Source organism: Salvia hispanica, chromosome 5 (genome assembly GCF_029641045.1).
Source record: "Salvia hispanica isolate PSC_SH4W2 chromosome 5, Shi_PSC_v1, whole genome shotgun sequence".
NCBI lineage: Eukaryota > Viridiplantae > Streptophyta > Magnoliopsida > Lamiales > Lamiaceae > Salvia > Salvia hispanica.
In genome coordinates, this window is record NC_142696.1 from 24,903,349 (window position 1) to 24,917,107 (window position 13,759).

At 37.2% G+C, this 13,759-nt stretch overlaps 2 protein-coding genes and 2 pseudogenes across 2 annotated transcripts; 3 read left to right on the forward strand and 1 right to left on the reverse strand.

The window, feature by feature from the left end:
- Window positions 1–1,682: 1,682 nt before the first annotated feature.
- Window positions 1,683–4,006, forward strand: LOC125191333 (cytochrome P450 71A6-like). The gene is made up of 2 exons (XM_089059584.1): window positions 1,683–1,978; window positions 3,012–4,006. Exons 1-2 carry the CDS (start codon window positions 1,769–1,771, stop codon window positions 3,621–3,623), a joined length of 822 nt encoding a protein of 273 aa, XP_088915710.1. The 5' UTR covers window positions 1,683–1,768; the 3' UTR covers window positions 3,624–4,006.
- Window positions 4,007–7,531: 3,525 nt separating this feature from the next.
- On the forward strand, window positions 7,532–9,369 carry LOC148926501 (cytochrome P450 71A6-like). The gene is made up of 2 exons (XM_089059583.1): window positions 7,532–8,469; window positions 8,554–9,369. Exons 1-2 carry the CDS (start codon window positions 7,576–7,578, stop codon window positions 9,163–9,165), a joined length of 1,506 nt encoding a protein of 501 aa, XP_088915709.1. The 5' UTR covers window positions 7,532–7,575; the 3' UTR covers window positions 9,166–9,369.
- A 1,825-nt stretch (window positions 9,370–11,194) lies between these two features.
- Window positions 11,195–11,691, reverse strand: LOC148926502 (putative calcium-binding protein CML16 pseudogene; annotated as a pseudogene).
- Window positions 11,692–13,001: 1,310 nt separating this feature from the next.
- LOC148926503 (cytochrome P450 71A6 pseudogene) lies at window positions 13,002–13,759 on the forward strand (annotated as a pseudogene).

A 13,759-nucleotide genomic window follows, 5' to 3' on the forward strand; every position in this document is an offset into this window, starting at 1 on the left:
GGTTAAAACCGTTTAAAAATTGATGGAATTGTTAGTGTAGGACCAGTTGTGATCCGAGTTGAAATGTTTAGGATGCAAAAATTCAAAAAATCAAGTATAGAACCAAAATCATAAAATGAGCATATGTTCAGAACCATTTTTGACCTGTACTCTTTATATATATAATATTGTATTGGCAGCTTGGGTCTTGGCTAAAAAATATCTTAGTAAAGCACAAACAGACCCTTTTGCAACTAAAGCACTTATGTAAAATAAATACTCGGTACTATATTTTAATAAAAAGTTTAAAAGTTTAAATATGAAATATTATTATGCATATCAAATCTCAATGCAATTTATCTAGTTATCACTTGAGTACTACTTATTAAATCTCATTTCATGAATCGCGTTAACAAAAAATATTGCAAGTATTTGAACGGCCACCAACCAAGCCAAAGCTTTGAATCGCGTGAACATATAAAATAATGACATTATTAGTTGTAATTACGGGGACTCGCGTAGATTATAGTAAAATATAATCAAATCAAATAAGATCAAAACTTATGCACGCAACCCGCATTAATGAATTTAATTTATAATTCAGCTTTGCTTTCAATAATTTCCACAATAATATAATATTCATTCTTTTAATCATGGATGCGCCTTCACGGTCCTCTCATACTCTAATGTTCCCACTGAATATGGACTAAACGTTTTCACCCCCTTTCTTTTCCTTAAATAAGAAGATAGTTTCAAATTTCATTCGAATACTAAATGGATTACCAAAAGTTTCTTCGTTCAATTCCTTTTTTATTTGTAACAAATCAAAATTTTTAAAGGAGGTAACATAGTAGATTTGAATTTGAGACCTTTTATCTTAGGTATTAACCGTTCTATCAAGACCTTCCGCAGTTAATTTATGCTTAGCTTTGCATTATTATTTGAGTCCACAAACAAATACTCCCTCCGTCCCCGATTAAGAGTCACAATTTTCTATTTCGGTCCATCCCCAATTAAGAGTCACACTTCATTCTATCATAAATAGTGTAAGTGGGTCTCATATTCCACTAACTCAATTCACTCACATTTTATTATAAAAGCAATATAAAAAAATGGGTCTCACATTCCACTATCTTTTTCAACCAACTTTTCTTTACATTTCTTAAAACTCGTGTCCGGTCAAAATGTGACTCTTAATCGGGGACGGAGGGAGTACATACAATTAGCTAGACTGGGCCAGACAAAATTTTTACCTAACAACACATTCCTCATATATAAAACAATTCTATAGTTTAGAGTTACAAAGATAAAACTAGATTAATCAAGAGTCCAAGACACTCCACTAATTCTAACATCCTAAATTCCAGAATAGAAAACAGAAAAAGATACCCCGTATATATAGAAAGTTATGCAGCTGAAACTGAGCTTCCTTAACACTGAAGCAGTACATAAGAGGCGAAGTCTGTAGACGAAAAATCCATCAAAAATTGGGGTGTATGGTTTCACTATCAGAAACTGTCCCTCAAAGACTTTAAAGACTATCTAGTGGGTCATTCGTTACATACTAGAAAAACTCATTCCAAAAGACTAATCTGTTAGTAGAGAGAACTCATTTAGTCTGTACACCACACATCGACCGATTACTCTTACGACCAATGTGGGACATTGAGTCCATAATGGTGTACCATCTTTCTCTGCAAATTACTACACCTACAATGCAAATGCTTTCTCTCTCTCATTTCTTGATTCTGCTCCTCTCCATTCCTCTCCTCCTCTTCTTCCTCCACAAATGGCGTCGCAGTCACGCTCCATCCTCTCGAAAAAGACCACCGCCGTCTCCTCCAAAGCTCCCGTAGTTGGGGAACCTCCACCAGGTGGGCCCACTCCCCCACAGATCCCTCCAGTCCCCCTCCCGCCGCCACGGCCCCCTCATGCTCCTCCACTTCGGCAAGGAAGTGGCACTCCTGTTGATGATGTAACTATCAAAGCTATTATCCTGGTATTACCCTCTTTCTCTTTCTTTCATTTTACAATATATATATATGCTCGTTTCGTTGATATAAAAACATGTCATTCTTTCATTTTATTCAATCGATAAAGATAATCTACTTTGAATTTTTAGTCAATTTTTTTTTTCTTTCTGATAAGGTGGAAAAATAATTTCGACTAACAATTCTTTACTCACTTTTTTTTTTTATATATATTTTACTAATTGTATATTAAAATATATGTCATCATAAAATTGCAAATTCTAAAGTTTGGTTAATTTGTGATTAATTTTGTTACTTTAAAGATAGTTAATTATTTCATAATTTTTTACATTATATTAATTCCATATTTTTCAGGTTTAAAATCTATGGTTTTAATAAGTGATATAAATTTATATAAGAATATCCCTCAAAATCTAAATAAATGGAAAAATGAAGAAAAACAATATACTTATAATATGATTGATTATTTTTAAAAGTTGTGGAATTGATAATAAATTAATTAAATTTTGTAATTTTTCAAGCCGTTTGCTCAATTTGATTGATTTGACCGTGAACTAACATGTCGCATATGCAGTTCGGAAATTAAATTGGTGGAAATATTGAATCAATATGATCCAAAAAATCGTGCTGTACGTGAATGGGCCCACGGTTGAATTATTTGAACTTGTAACATTCAATTTATTGTTTTGGTATATTCAACAAAAACCTTTAATTTGTTTTAATCTTGAATTAATTTAAATTATATCTTCTTTTTTTTTACTATTTTCTCACTTTTTTTTCCATGCATTTTTCTCTTATTTGTAAACCCTCATCAAAGTTGCAAGCAAATCATCTTTTGTGATATCATAATTTGAGTTTTTGACATCAATTTGTTGTTATACTTTAAAATTTTGATGCTTTTTTGTATAGTAGATATATACTAGAGTATTCATGCATGATCAATGGTCAGATTTCGATTAGTTGATTTTTAGGCTAATGAATCAATTGTTTTGAATGTTTCATAAATAATGGAGTGTAAATGTGTATGAATCTTTTCAAAAGGACATGTATGCTGGTGGAATCGATACTACATCCAGAACTCTTGAATGGACGATGAAAGAGATTATAAGAAATCCAACAACCATGAAAACACTCCAAAATGAAGTGAGAGAAGTAGTGGGAAGCAAGGTCGAAATAGATGAGAAAGACTTAGAGAAAATGCTTTATTTAAAAGCAGTGACAAATGAGAGTTTGAGGCTGCACCCAACGATCCCATTACTAGTTCCTCGTGAATTAACTCAAGACACAAAAGTACTAGGCTACGACATCATATCCGGCACACGTGTCTTGATCAATGCTTGGGCAATTGCTAGGGATTCATTGTTATGGGAAAAACCTGAACAATTTTATCCGGAGAGGTTCCTTGAGACGAACATAGACTACAAAGGTTTGTATTTCGAGCTGATCCCGTTTGGGGCAGGTAGGAGGGGTTGTCCAGGTGTTACATTCGCTACGACAGTCTATGAGCTTGCTTTAGCAAAGTTAGTGCATAACTTCGATTTCGAATTGCCTAATGGAATAAAGATGGAGGAGTTGGATGTTAGTGAATCTAGTGGACTCACAATGCATAAAAAGTTTCCTATACTTGTAGTAGTTTCTCCTCATACTTGTTAAGTACTACTCCGTCCGTCCCCCATAATTCGTCACTATTTGACTCGGCACGGGTTTTAAGAAATATAATAGAAAGTGAGTTGAAAAAGTTAGTGGCATATGGGTCCTACTTTTATATATTAGTTTTATAATAAAATGTGAGTGAGAATGAGTTAGTGGAATGTAAGGTCTACTACCAAAAATAGTAAAAGTGAAAGGTGACAAATTTTTAGGGACGGATAGAAATGAAAAAAAATGACAAATTTTTAGGGACGAAGGGAGTATTTCTCATGGCATCATGTTCATATGAATAAAAAAAATTTGACTTTGATTGTAACAAACATCTCCTTTTTAACAATACTTGTCGTCTTCTTTTCCTTTTTTTTAGAACTATAGAAAAAGTTTATTTCAAGAATTAATTGATTGTACATATATAAAGTATATATACTCAAAACTTTGGTTTTTAACCGATTCAATTTTTGACGAAAATATATAGGACTATAAGTTTTAATTTGTTGTATTTTGACAGTAGTCTAGATTCTTATTGAACATTAACTTAACTTTTTATATTTAGATGGTGAACTATGCAATCAAATTACAGCTACTCTCAAATACTTACAATTAATTATTTACTTTTATTAATTAATAGGTTATACATGATGGATTAAAAAATAAGCGCGACTGTATGCGCCAGGCCCATCATTATTGAATGGATTAAAAAGTAAGCACGATTGTGAGCGTCTAAATGGGTCAATCCAGAAATTTTACTGGGTTTACAAAACAAGGCTCATTTGGATCAAAAAATGGGGCCAGTCCAATGTTGACAAATTTGGTCATGAAGAACGAATTTGATCCCAATGACCTAAAAGAATTTTGTTATATTTATCTAAAAATGAAATGACAGTTTAAGTGGCACATCCTATAAAAGAATACTACAAATCATTTATTGTGGAAAGCACTATATAAATATTTTAATAGCTAGAATATTAAATTTAAAACACTTGTCTGTGTAAGCTAGAAGTTTGGGGAGCCTCGGCGGCCACGGCACGGCTCCCTATTGTGGAGGACAGGTGAGCCTGGGCGGGGAGGGGCAAATACGCCATCGCTGACTACTTGGCGTGGACGGGGCGGGGGGCAGGAGCCGCGGCTCCCTATTGTGGGCCACCGGAGGCCAGAAAAAGAGTTTTTTTTTTTTTTTTTGATTTTCTGGTGATAGATATTGTAAATTGTAATAAAATAATGTGATTTGTGCCAATAATTGAAAAAATAATGTGATTTGTGCTGTGGCTCTATTGGGATGGACAAATTTTTGTGGCTGTGTACAAAAAAAAGTGGCTTGTCTATAATAGTGTCTATCTTATCGTGGATACCCTAAAACATTAGCTTGAGTAATGGTTCACCAACATGCGCTATATGGTACAATTTCCGATGTTTCGTTTAGTATTCTTTGATTTTGATTTTTTTTGATGTAATTTTAAGGGTAAACTGCCTCTAAAATCGTCAACTTTCACAATAGTTTGGAATTTCCCGTGAACTTAAAAAGTTGCGTGAAAAATCATGAACTTTGTTGGGTTGTGCAAATTTCCTGAATGACCCGACCCTGAAATTTTCCGGCATAAACTTATCCTATATGGCAGCCGGAAGCGTGACTAGGCAGCTGGAATATAAAACGACGCCGTTTTGTGTTTGTTGAAAAAAAATATTCGCTGAGTATAGGGTTTAGGCTGGTGGTGCACCGGAGCAGGTGGTGCGTCGGGGCGGCGGCAGGCGGTGGCGCTGGATACAACATCACCTAAAACTCCTCCAGATCTGTTGGGTAGAACATCATCATCCGAACAGCCACAATTTCACATCCTCTTTTAACTTGGGGATCTTGCCTTTAAATATTTGGAGTGAGAGGTAGGGGAGGGGCGGTCGGCGGTGGTTTCTGGAGGAGAGGGAGGAGCGGTCGGCGGTGGATGGTGATCATGGGGGCGAAGCCAGCGAGAGGAAGGGACGGAGGGCGATGGAGCGCCGCCGATCCTACAGTGGTGGCAGCGGCGGCGAAGAGGTTGAGAGTGGGAGAGATAGAGGAGGGGAAAGAGGGAGAAAGGAGAGAAATAAAGAGAATAAGGGGAGGAGCAGGTGGTGCAAGGAGCAGCGGCAGGCGGTGGCGCTGGAGGTGGTGGCAGCGGCGCTGGAGTGAGGAAGGAGAAGATCTACTTCTTTTCTCTTTTATTTTTATTTTTATTTTTTTTATAATTAGGATTAGGGTAAATGAAGTGGAAGAAGAATGAGAATAAACACACTCAGCATCCAAATCATCTTCAATGTCAGCATAAATGCACACATCATCATTTTGCTTAGCCGGAATACTCAACTCGGGAAATCAGCACACGAAGGCAAAGTTCATGATTTTCCACGCAACTTTTAAAGGTCACGGAAAATTCCAAACTATTGTGAAAGTTGACGATTTTAGAGGCAATTTACCCTAATTTTAATTTGGTAAGTTGTTATTATGATGGATTAATACCTATAGTCCTATACTAATATAACTATTTATAATAAGTAGTTGGTGGGTGATGGTAGTTGGTGGGTATCTAACTACTTATAACTACTTTGTTGAATCCAAATGTAGTATTTCCTCCGTCTAAAAGGAAGATGACCCATTCTTTAGGCAGCACGAAATTTTATGTAACTTTATTTTGTATATTAAGTGGAGAGGATAAAGTAAGAGAGAGAGAGAATAAAGTAGAGATCAAAGGTGTTTAATTCTATTTTTTGGTAATGAGTCATCTTGATTGGAATAAACCAAAAAGAAAAGTGGGTCATCTTTAATGGGACGAAGGAAGTACTATTAATTAGTAGTACGGTGGAACCCTGAAAATTCTTCGTTTACTACTTTCTTTGTCTTTTAATACGTGTCTCATTTTAATTCGATAAAATTGTAAGAAATATAAAGGAAAATAAGTTGAAAAAGTTAGTGATATATGTCTGTCCTAATTTTATAATATATGTTGAGGGGAAATGAGCTAATGGAGAATGTGAGGTATAATGATAACAGTAGTAAAAACAAGAAGTATTAATACTTAAAGTTGATTAAAATTTTAAATTTTTAAATTAATACTTATGATGATATAATTTTTTTTATAATAAACATATTAAATGTTTTAATTTGGATTGAGACATGGTACATGAACATGAATTATACTCCGTACATAATTATGGGACACTCAATCTCATCCTCATAATCACTCTAACTCAATTCCTAAGACTAAGCCTCCTATCGTCGTGTGATATAAATGCGGTGAAAGGATAGTGTATTGACTTATGACGGGGACTATGTGTTATCTATGTGTTATGAGTAATGACATTGTTTTCAACGTGTCATGTTGTAATAGGTCATTATCCTAAATTTATGAAGATATGTTTAAACTTTGTGACTTGGTGCAATCACTAGCGAACCAAATTCTTATTTTATGTTATTTTCCTCGTCCAACTAAAAATGACTTATTATCCTTTTTAATTTATCTTAATCAAGATTACTCATCATGAACACCTATATTTCTACTTTATTTTATCTCTCTTATTTTATTCTCTTCAGTTAACATACAAAATAAAGCTATATAAAATCTCGTGTCGCACAAGGAAGGGATCATATATCTTCTTTGTGATGGAGAGAGTAGTAGAGGGAGTACTTTACTACTCCATCCATCCACAAATAATAATTCTATTTTGCTATTTTAGGATGTTCAAAATAATTAGTCGTATTTCTAAAATTTGAAAGTTTCTCTCTTATAATTTACCCATTTTTTTTTCCTCTCTACCATACTTTACCTACTTTTTCTTCATATCCCTCTTATTTTACCTACTTTTTTATCATTTATTGTTTTACCAAATTTTTATTAAAACACAGGCCATCCACGAATGAGACTAATTTTTTCCGGAATAATATAAAAGAACACCCTCGCCAAGATCTGTATCCACAAACAAGAAAATGGTTTCCCTCTCACATATGTTCGCCGTGCTATTCTCCACTTCCATCTTCCTCTTCTTCCTCCACAAATGGCTCCGCAGTCATTCTCCGGGGTCGGAGAAACGCCTGCCTCCGTCTCCACCAAAGCTCCCGCTAATCGGAAACCTCCACCAGCTGGGCTCACTCCCCCACAGATCCCTCCAGTCACTCTCCCGCCGCTACGGCCCTCTCATGCTGCTCCACTTCGGCAAGGTCCCCATCCTCATCGCCTCCTCGGCCGAGGCTGCACGTGAGATCATGAAAACCCATGACCTAATCTTCTCAAACAGGCCCCAATTGAGCATCCCGGGAAGGCTGTTCTACAACAACCGGAACGTGGCGTACGCACCGTATGGAGAGTACTGGCGGCAGATTCGCAGCATATGCGTGCTTCATCTTCTGAGCAACAAAAGGGTTCAGTCCTATCGCGGCGTGAGGGAGGAAGAGACTTCCCTCATGGTTGACAACATCAGGAAATTGGGTGCTTCTTCAAAGCCTGTGAACTTGAGCGACCTCATGACGTCTCTGACGAATGATGTGATTTGTAGGGTGGCGTTGGGGAAGAAGTATGGCGTTGGGAGTGATTTCAAGGAGTGGCTTACGGAGATAGCGGCGCTGGTCGGGGTTGTACCTTTGTGGGAGTACATTCCATGGTTGAGTTGGACTAGAAGGTTTAATGGTGTGGATGAGAGGGTTGTGAGAGTGGTTAAGAAGATTAATAAGTTTTTTGAGGTTGTGATTGAAGAACATAGGGTTAGGGAGAGGAGAGAGGGAGATGGTGGTGTGTTGAATTTTGTGGACATATTGCTTGATTTTCAGAGAGAGAATGCAAGTCGCTCACCTATTGAAGATGACACTATCAAAGCTATAATCATGGTATGACTTAGATCTCTCTTTCACACAGTATATGTTTACTTATATATATATATATATATATATATATATATATATCTATGACAGGATATGTTTGGTGCTGGAACTAGTACAACACTTAAAGCTATTGAGTGGACAATGGCAGAGCTGATAAGAAACCCGAAAACCATGAAAAGATTGCAAAATGAAGTGAGAGAAGTAGCCGGAAGCAAGGACGAAATCAGCGAGCAAGACTTGGAGAAAATGCCTTATCTGAAAGCAGTGATGAAAGAGAGTCTAAGGCTGCATACACCGGTCCCATTGCTAGTCCCTCGTGAATCAACTCAAGACACAAATGTATTAGGTTACGACATCGCATCTGGTACACGTGTGATCATCAATGCTTGGGCGATTTCTAGGGACCCGTCACTGTGGGAAAATCCAGAAGAATTTTGTCCGGATAGGTTTCTTGATACGAGCATAAACTTTAGAGGTGTGCATTTTGAGTTTACTCCGTTTGGGGCAAGCCGGAGGGGCTGCCCCGGTGTTACGTTTGCGGTAGCTGTGGACGAGCTAGCGTTAGCCAAGTTGGTGCACAAATTCGATTTTGGATTACCTAATGGAGTAAACATGAAGGAGTTAGATATGAGTGAATCTCGAGGAATGGCAACCCATAAAAAGTGTCCTTTGCTTGTTGTAGCTACTACACATGATTGTTAGGCCATTCTAGTGTTTAAAAAATAAGACAGGAGTTCAACTACGAATCAACATTCGATCCAATTTGAACATAAAATCCAGCCTAATGCATTTAAGTAGTATTTTTGAATTAATGTGTTGCTTTGTGTTCAATATTATTGTAATTATGTGTTTAAACATTTTGACTCACTTTTATTTTAACAATGAAGGCTAACTTCAACAGGTCTATTTAGTACTCCCTCCGTTTCAAGGAAGATGACCCCTTCCTTGAGTGATATGGATTTTATGTAGTTTTATTTTGTTGTTAAGGCGAGCATAAAATATGAGAGATAGAAAATAAAGTAGAGATAAGGATGTTTCTATTTTTAGTAATGGATCTTCTTAGTTGTGACAAATAAAAAAGGAAAGTGGGTTCGGTGGAATGGAGGGAGTAATTTTAAATATGTGATGTTTTTTTTCATTATGTAGTTTTTCATTTCAATTTAAAATTATTAATTTCAGATTGGTCCATGGTAAATTAAACATCAATTATGGAACAGTGAATCTCATCCATATAAAATAAAGCCTAACCCTATTTCTTAAAATGTCAAAATAGTTTCAGTGGACTTTGTAATCAAATTATTACTTCTATTGATGATTTTTTGAATTTAGTCTTATTGTAGGCCGCCATAGCTATACAATTATTTAATTAGCTCATTCTTGTATTAATATTTTCATGTCTAGTCAGAGACCACAAACCAAATACAGACAATTAAATTGGGCCTATTAAAAATTATATTGGTCTTCAAAATGAAGCCCATCAAGATACAAAAATGGCCAACCCAAAAATTTTATTGGGTTACAGAACTAGGCCCATCCAAATCGAAAAATATGGAAAAATTTAGTCATGAGGACGAATTTGCTTCCAATGAACAAAACTTCTCTAATTAGAGCAAAACTATGGAGCTTTTATTCTCCAATGGAGTTGATTTTTATTGGAGAATGGAAGTTAGTAAGCCCAAATAGAGTAAATACACTCTCTCACTGATGTAGATTATTTTACTACTCCTCCAGAAAACAACGAAAAAATAAAAAAAACTTAATCTCTCTATCACATTATACCACAGCAAAAAAAAAATCTTAATTTTTCTTTTATTATTTATACAAATTCTCAAGTTTTTTTTAAAATATAAGTGGTTATTTTGTGAAAAAATGTACGCCATAATATAAAAACATGCAAATTATTTTCTCAAAATTTCAAATTCAAAATTCAGAATATATAATTTCCACAAATAAATTTCAATATCCGTCTGTTTTGCTTTTACGAATTCCACTAGCGACAGTTTACTTTTTCTATTAATTTAAATTTTACTAATGGGACGGTGTAGCATATGTCCCCTACTTTAATCTCTCCTACCTTTATACACCATCCACTTAGCACACTATTCTTAATTTCTGTGTCGAAAAGAAATGTCTCAGTTAACAAGGATGGAGGGAGTAGATTTCCTCTGCAATTCCTCTATTTTCGTTATTTATTCTCAAAGTTTTCTTTCTCGGCAGGAATTATCCCAGTGTAATCACTTTAAATTCTCCTAGCGGAATATATCTTTTTTCATCTCATTGCTATGTTCGTTGAGAGATTTAACGTTTTTCCTTTTTGTTGTCCAAACAAGAGTAAATGCCAAAATTGGTCCTAAACATATGGCCATTTTACCTTTTTGGTCCTAAACTTTATCTTTCGGAATGTTAGGTCCTACACATATGGAAATTTGATCATTTTGGTCATCCGCCAATAGTTCCGTTAAAAACTAAAGGTCAACGGCGATTTTGACCAAATTAAACTCTTAATTCTGATTTTTTAGTTACTAATTATTCTCCTAATTAATCTCCAAATTATATGGAGTTGGATGCAATAATGACGACAGAAAATCCAATATGAATTAGTTCATCATAAATCCAATAAATCATGAATCGCAATTAGCTTTACAAATTAAGAAGAATTAGTTCGTCGTAGCCACAATCTATAATGCCACATCAGCTTCCCCCAATTTAAAAAAATTAAGATGTGTAAACCCTAGGAGGAGGAAGACGATTCAGGCTCGGCGAGATTCGACTGCAGATTTGGCCATAGTGGTGGCAAATTCGTGCAAGCTGAGGACGCCGTCACCGTTGGTGTCGGCCTCCTGCATCATGTCGCCGAGCTCGCGGTAGGTGAGGGCGTGCCCCATCTTAGCCATCTGTCCGGCGAGCTCAGCGGCGGTGATGTAAGGAGCGGAAGAGCTCGATGAGCTGTTCCCGGTTGAGAAGCACCTCCTCGTTGATGTCGGGGAGGATTGCGCCGACGAGCTCGTCGAATTCGATCGAGCCGTTGCGGCTGGCGTCCATGTTGGCGAGGAGGGAGTGGATCTGGTCGTCGGAGGGCTTGAGGCCGAGCGAGCGGAGGAGGGAGGCCATCTCCAGCTGCGTGAGGCTGCCGTCGTGGTCCATGTCGAACCGGGCGAAGATGTCCCCCAGCTGGTTTAGCTGATTGGATTCCATCTTAGCCATTGTCAAGCTGCGGATTGCTGTCATATACCATTGTTGATTTGGAAGAAGACCTAATTTCTGTGTGCGGCTCTGCTTTGGTTTAGAAGATTAATTAGTGATTTAAAAATCAGAAGTAAGAGTTTAATTTGGTCAAAATTTCCATTGACTGTTATTTTTAACGGAATTATTGACGGAGGACCAAAATGATCAAATTTCCATATGTGCAGGACCAAAAAATCCAAAAGATAAAGTTTAGGACCAAAAAGGTAAAATGATCATATGTTTAGGGCCAAAAAATTTTGGCCTTTAATCTCCAAATAATATATGTAGTAGCCATTCATTCTCTTTTATTGGAATAGAGGGGGTAGATTTCGCTTTCAATTCACGTGGAGTATTAGTTTGTGGTTGGCTGACTACCCGTCTCAAGCATGTTATCTTAGGGGGTGTTCGGTTGGTAAGACTAAATCTCATGATTAATTATGTATCGTGTTTGGTTCATAAGATTGACCCCCACAACTTAATCCTAGATGAATAGTCTCATTATTATTAGTCATAGCCTCCCCCTCCAACTAAAATAATCCCACAACTTAATCCTATATGGATAGTCTCATGATAATTAGTCATGGCAACCGAACGCCACCTTAAAAGATAATTTTGTATTAAATCCTCCAATTGAAATTCAGTGGTCCAATGAATATATTTACAAAGCTATTATCTCTAGGGCATCTAGAAACACACTTGTTATTCTCCATCAACCAAAAATGCTTTTCTTCTCACATTTCTTGGTTGTGCTACTCTCCACATCTCTCTTCCTCTTCTTCTTCCACAAATGACGCCGCAGCCATTCTCCGGAGTCCCAGAGAAGGCTGCCTCTGTCTCCACCAAAGCTCCCGTTAATCGGAAACCTCCACCAGCTGGGCTCAAGCACGCATAGATCCCTCCGGTCACTCTCCCGACGCTACGGCCCCCTCATGCTGCTCCATTTCGGCAAGCTCCCCGTCCTCATCGCCTCCTCGGCCCAGGCGGCGCTTGAGATCATGAAAACCCATGACCAAATCTTCTCAAACCGACCCCAACTCAGCATCCCGGTTCAACTATTTTACAACAACCGGGACGTGCCGTTCGTGCCGTATGGAGAGTACTGGCGGCACGGCAGATACGGCAGCGTATGCGTGCTTCATCTGGTGAGCAGCAAAAGGGTTCAATCCTATCGCGGCGTGAGGGAGGAAGAGACTTCCCTCATGGTTGATAAGATCAGGAAATTGGGTGCTTCTTCAAAGCCCGTGAACTTGACCGATGTGATATGATGGGTGGCGTTGGGGAAGAAGTATGGTTTGGGGAGTGATTTCAAAGAGATGTTAACCGAGATGATTACGTTGTTGGGGGTTATACCTATGTGGGAGTACATTCCATGGCTGAGTTGGATGAGAAGGTTTGATGGTGTGGATGGGAGAATTGAAAAAGTGGCTAAAGCATTTGATGAGTTTCTGGAGGCTGTGATTGAAGAGCATAGGGTTAGAGAGAGGAGAGAGGGTGATGGTGGTGAGTTGGATTTTGTTGATATTTTGCTCGATTTCCAGAAAGAGAATGCAAGTCACTCCCCTGTTGAAGATGACACTATCAAAGCTATTGTTCCGGTAACAATACTTTTCTTATAACTTGAAAAAGAGAAAAAAATATTTAACGTGATTTATGTAAATCAATTAGTAAGAGTTTAAAGTTAAAAGTAAATTTGAAAGTTACAATATGTTTGATGCGGGAACTGATACTATATTTACAGGATATGTTTGCTGTTGGAACTGATACTACATTTACTGCTCTTGAATGGGCGGTCATAGAGCTTATAAGAAATCTGTCAACCATAAAAACTTTGCAAAATGAAGTGAGAGAAGTATTCATAAGCAAGGATGAAATTGATGAGAAAAACTTGGAGAAAATTCCTTATCTAAAGGCTAGGTTGAAGGAGAGTCTAAGACTGCATACACCAATCCCATTGCTAGTCCCTCGTGAACTAATTCAAGACAGAAAAGTATTGGGCTACGATGTCGCATCTGGTACGCGTGTGATGATCAATGTTTGGGCGATTTCTCGGGACCCATTTGATAAGAGATGA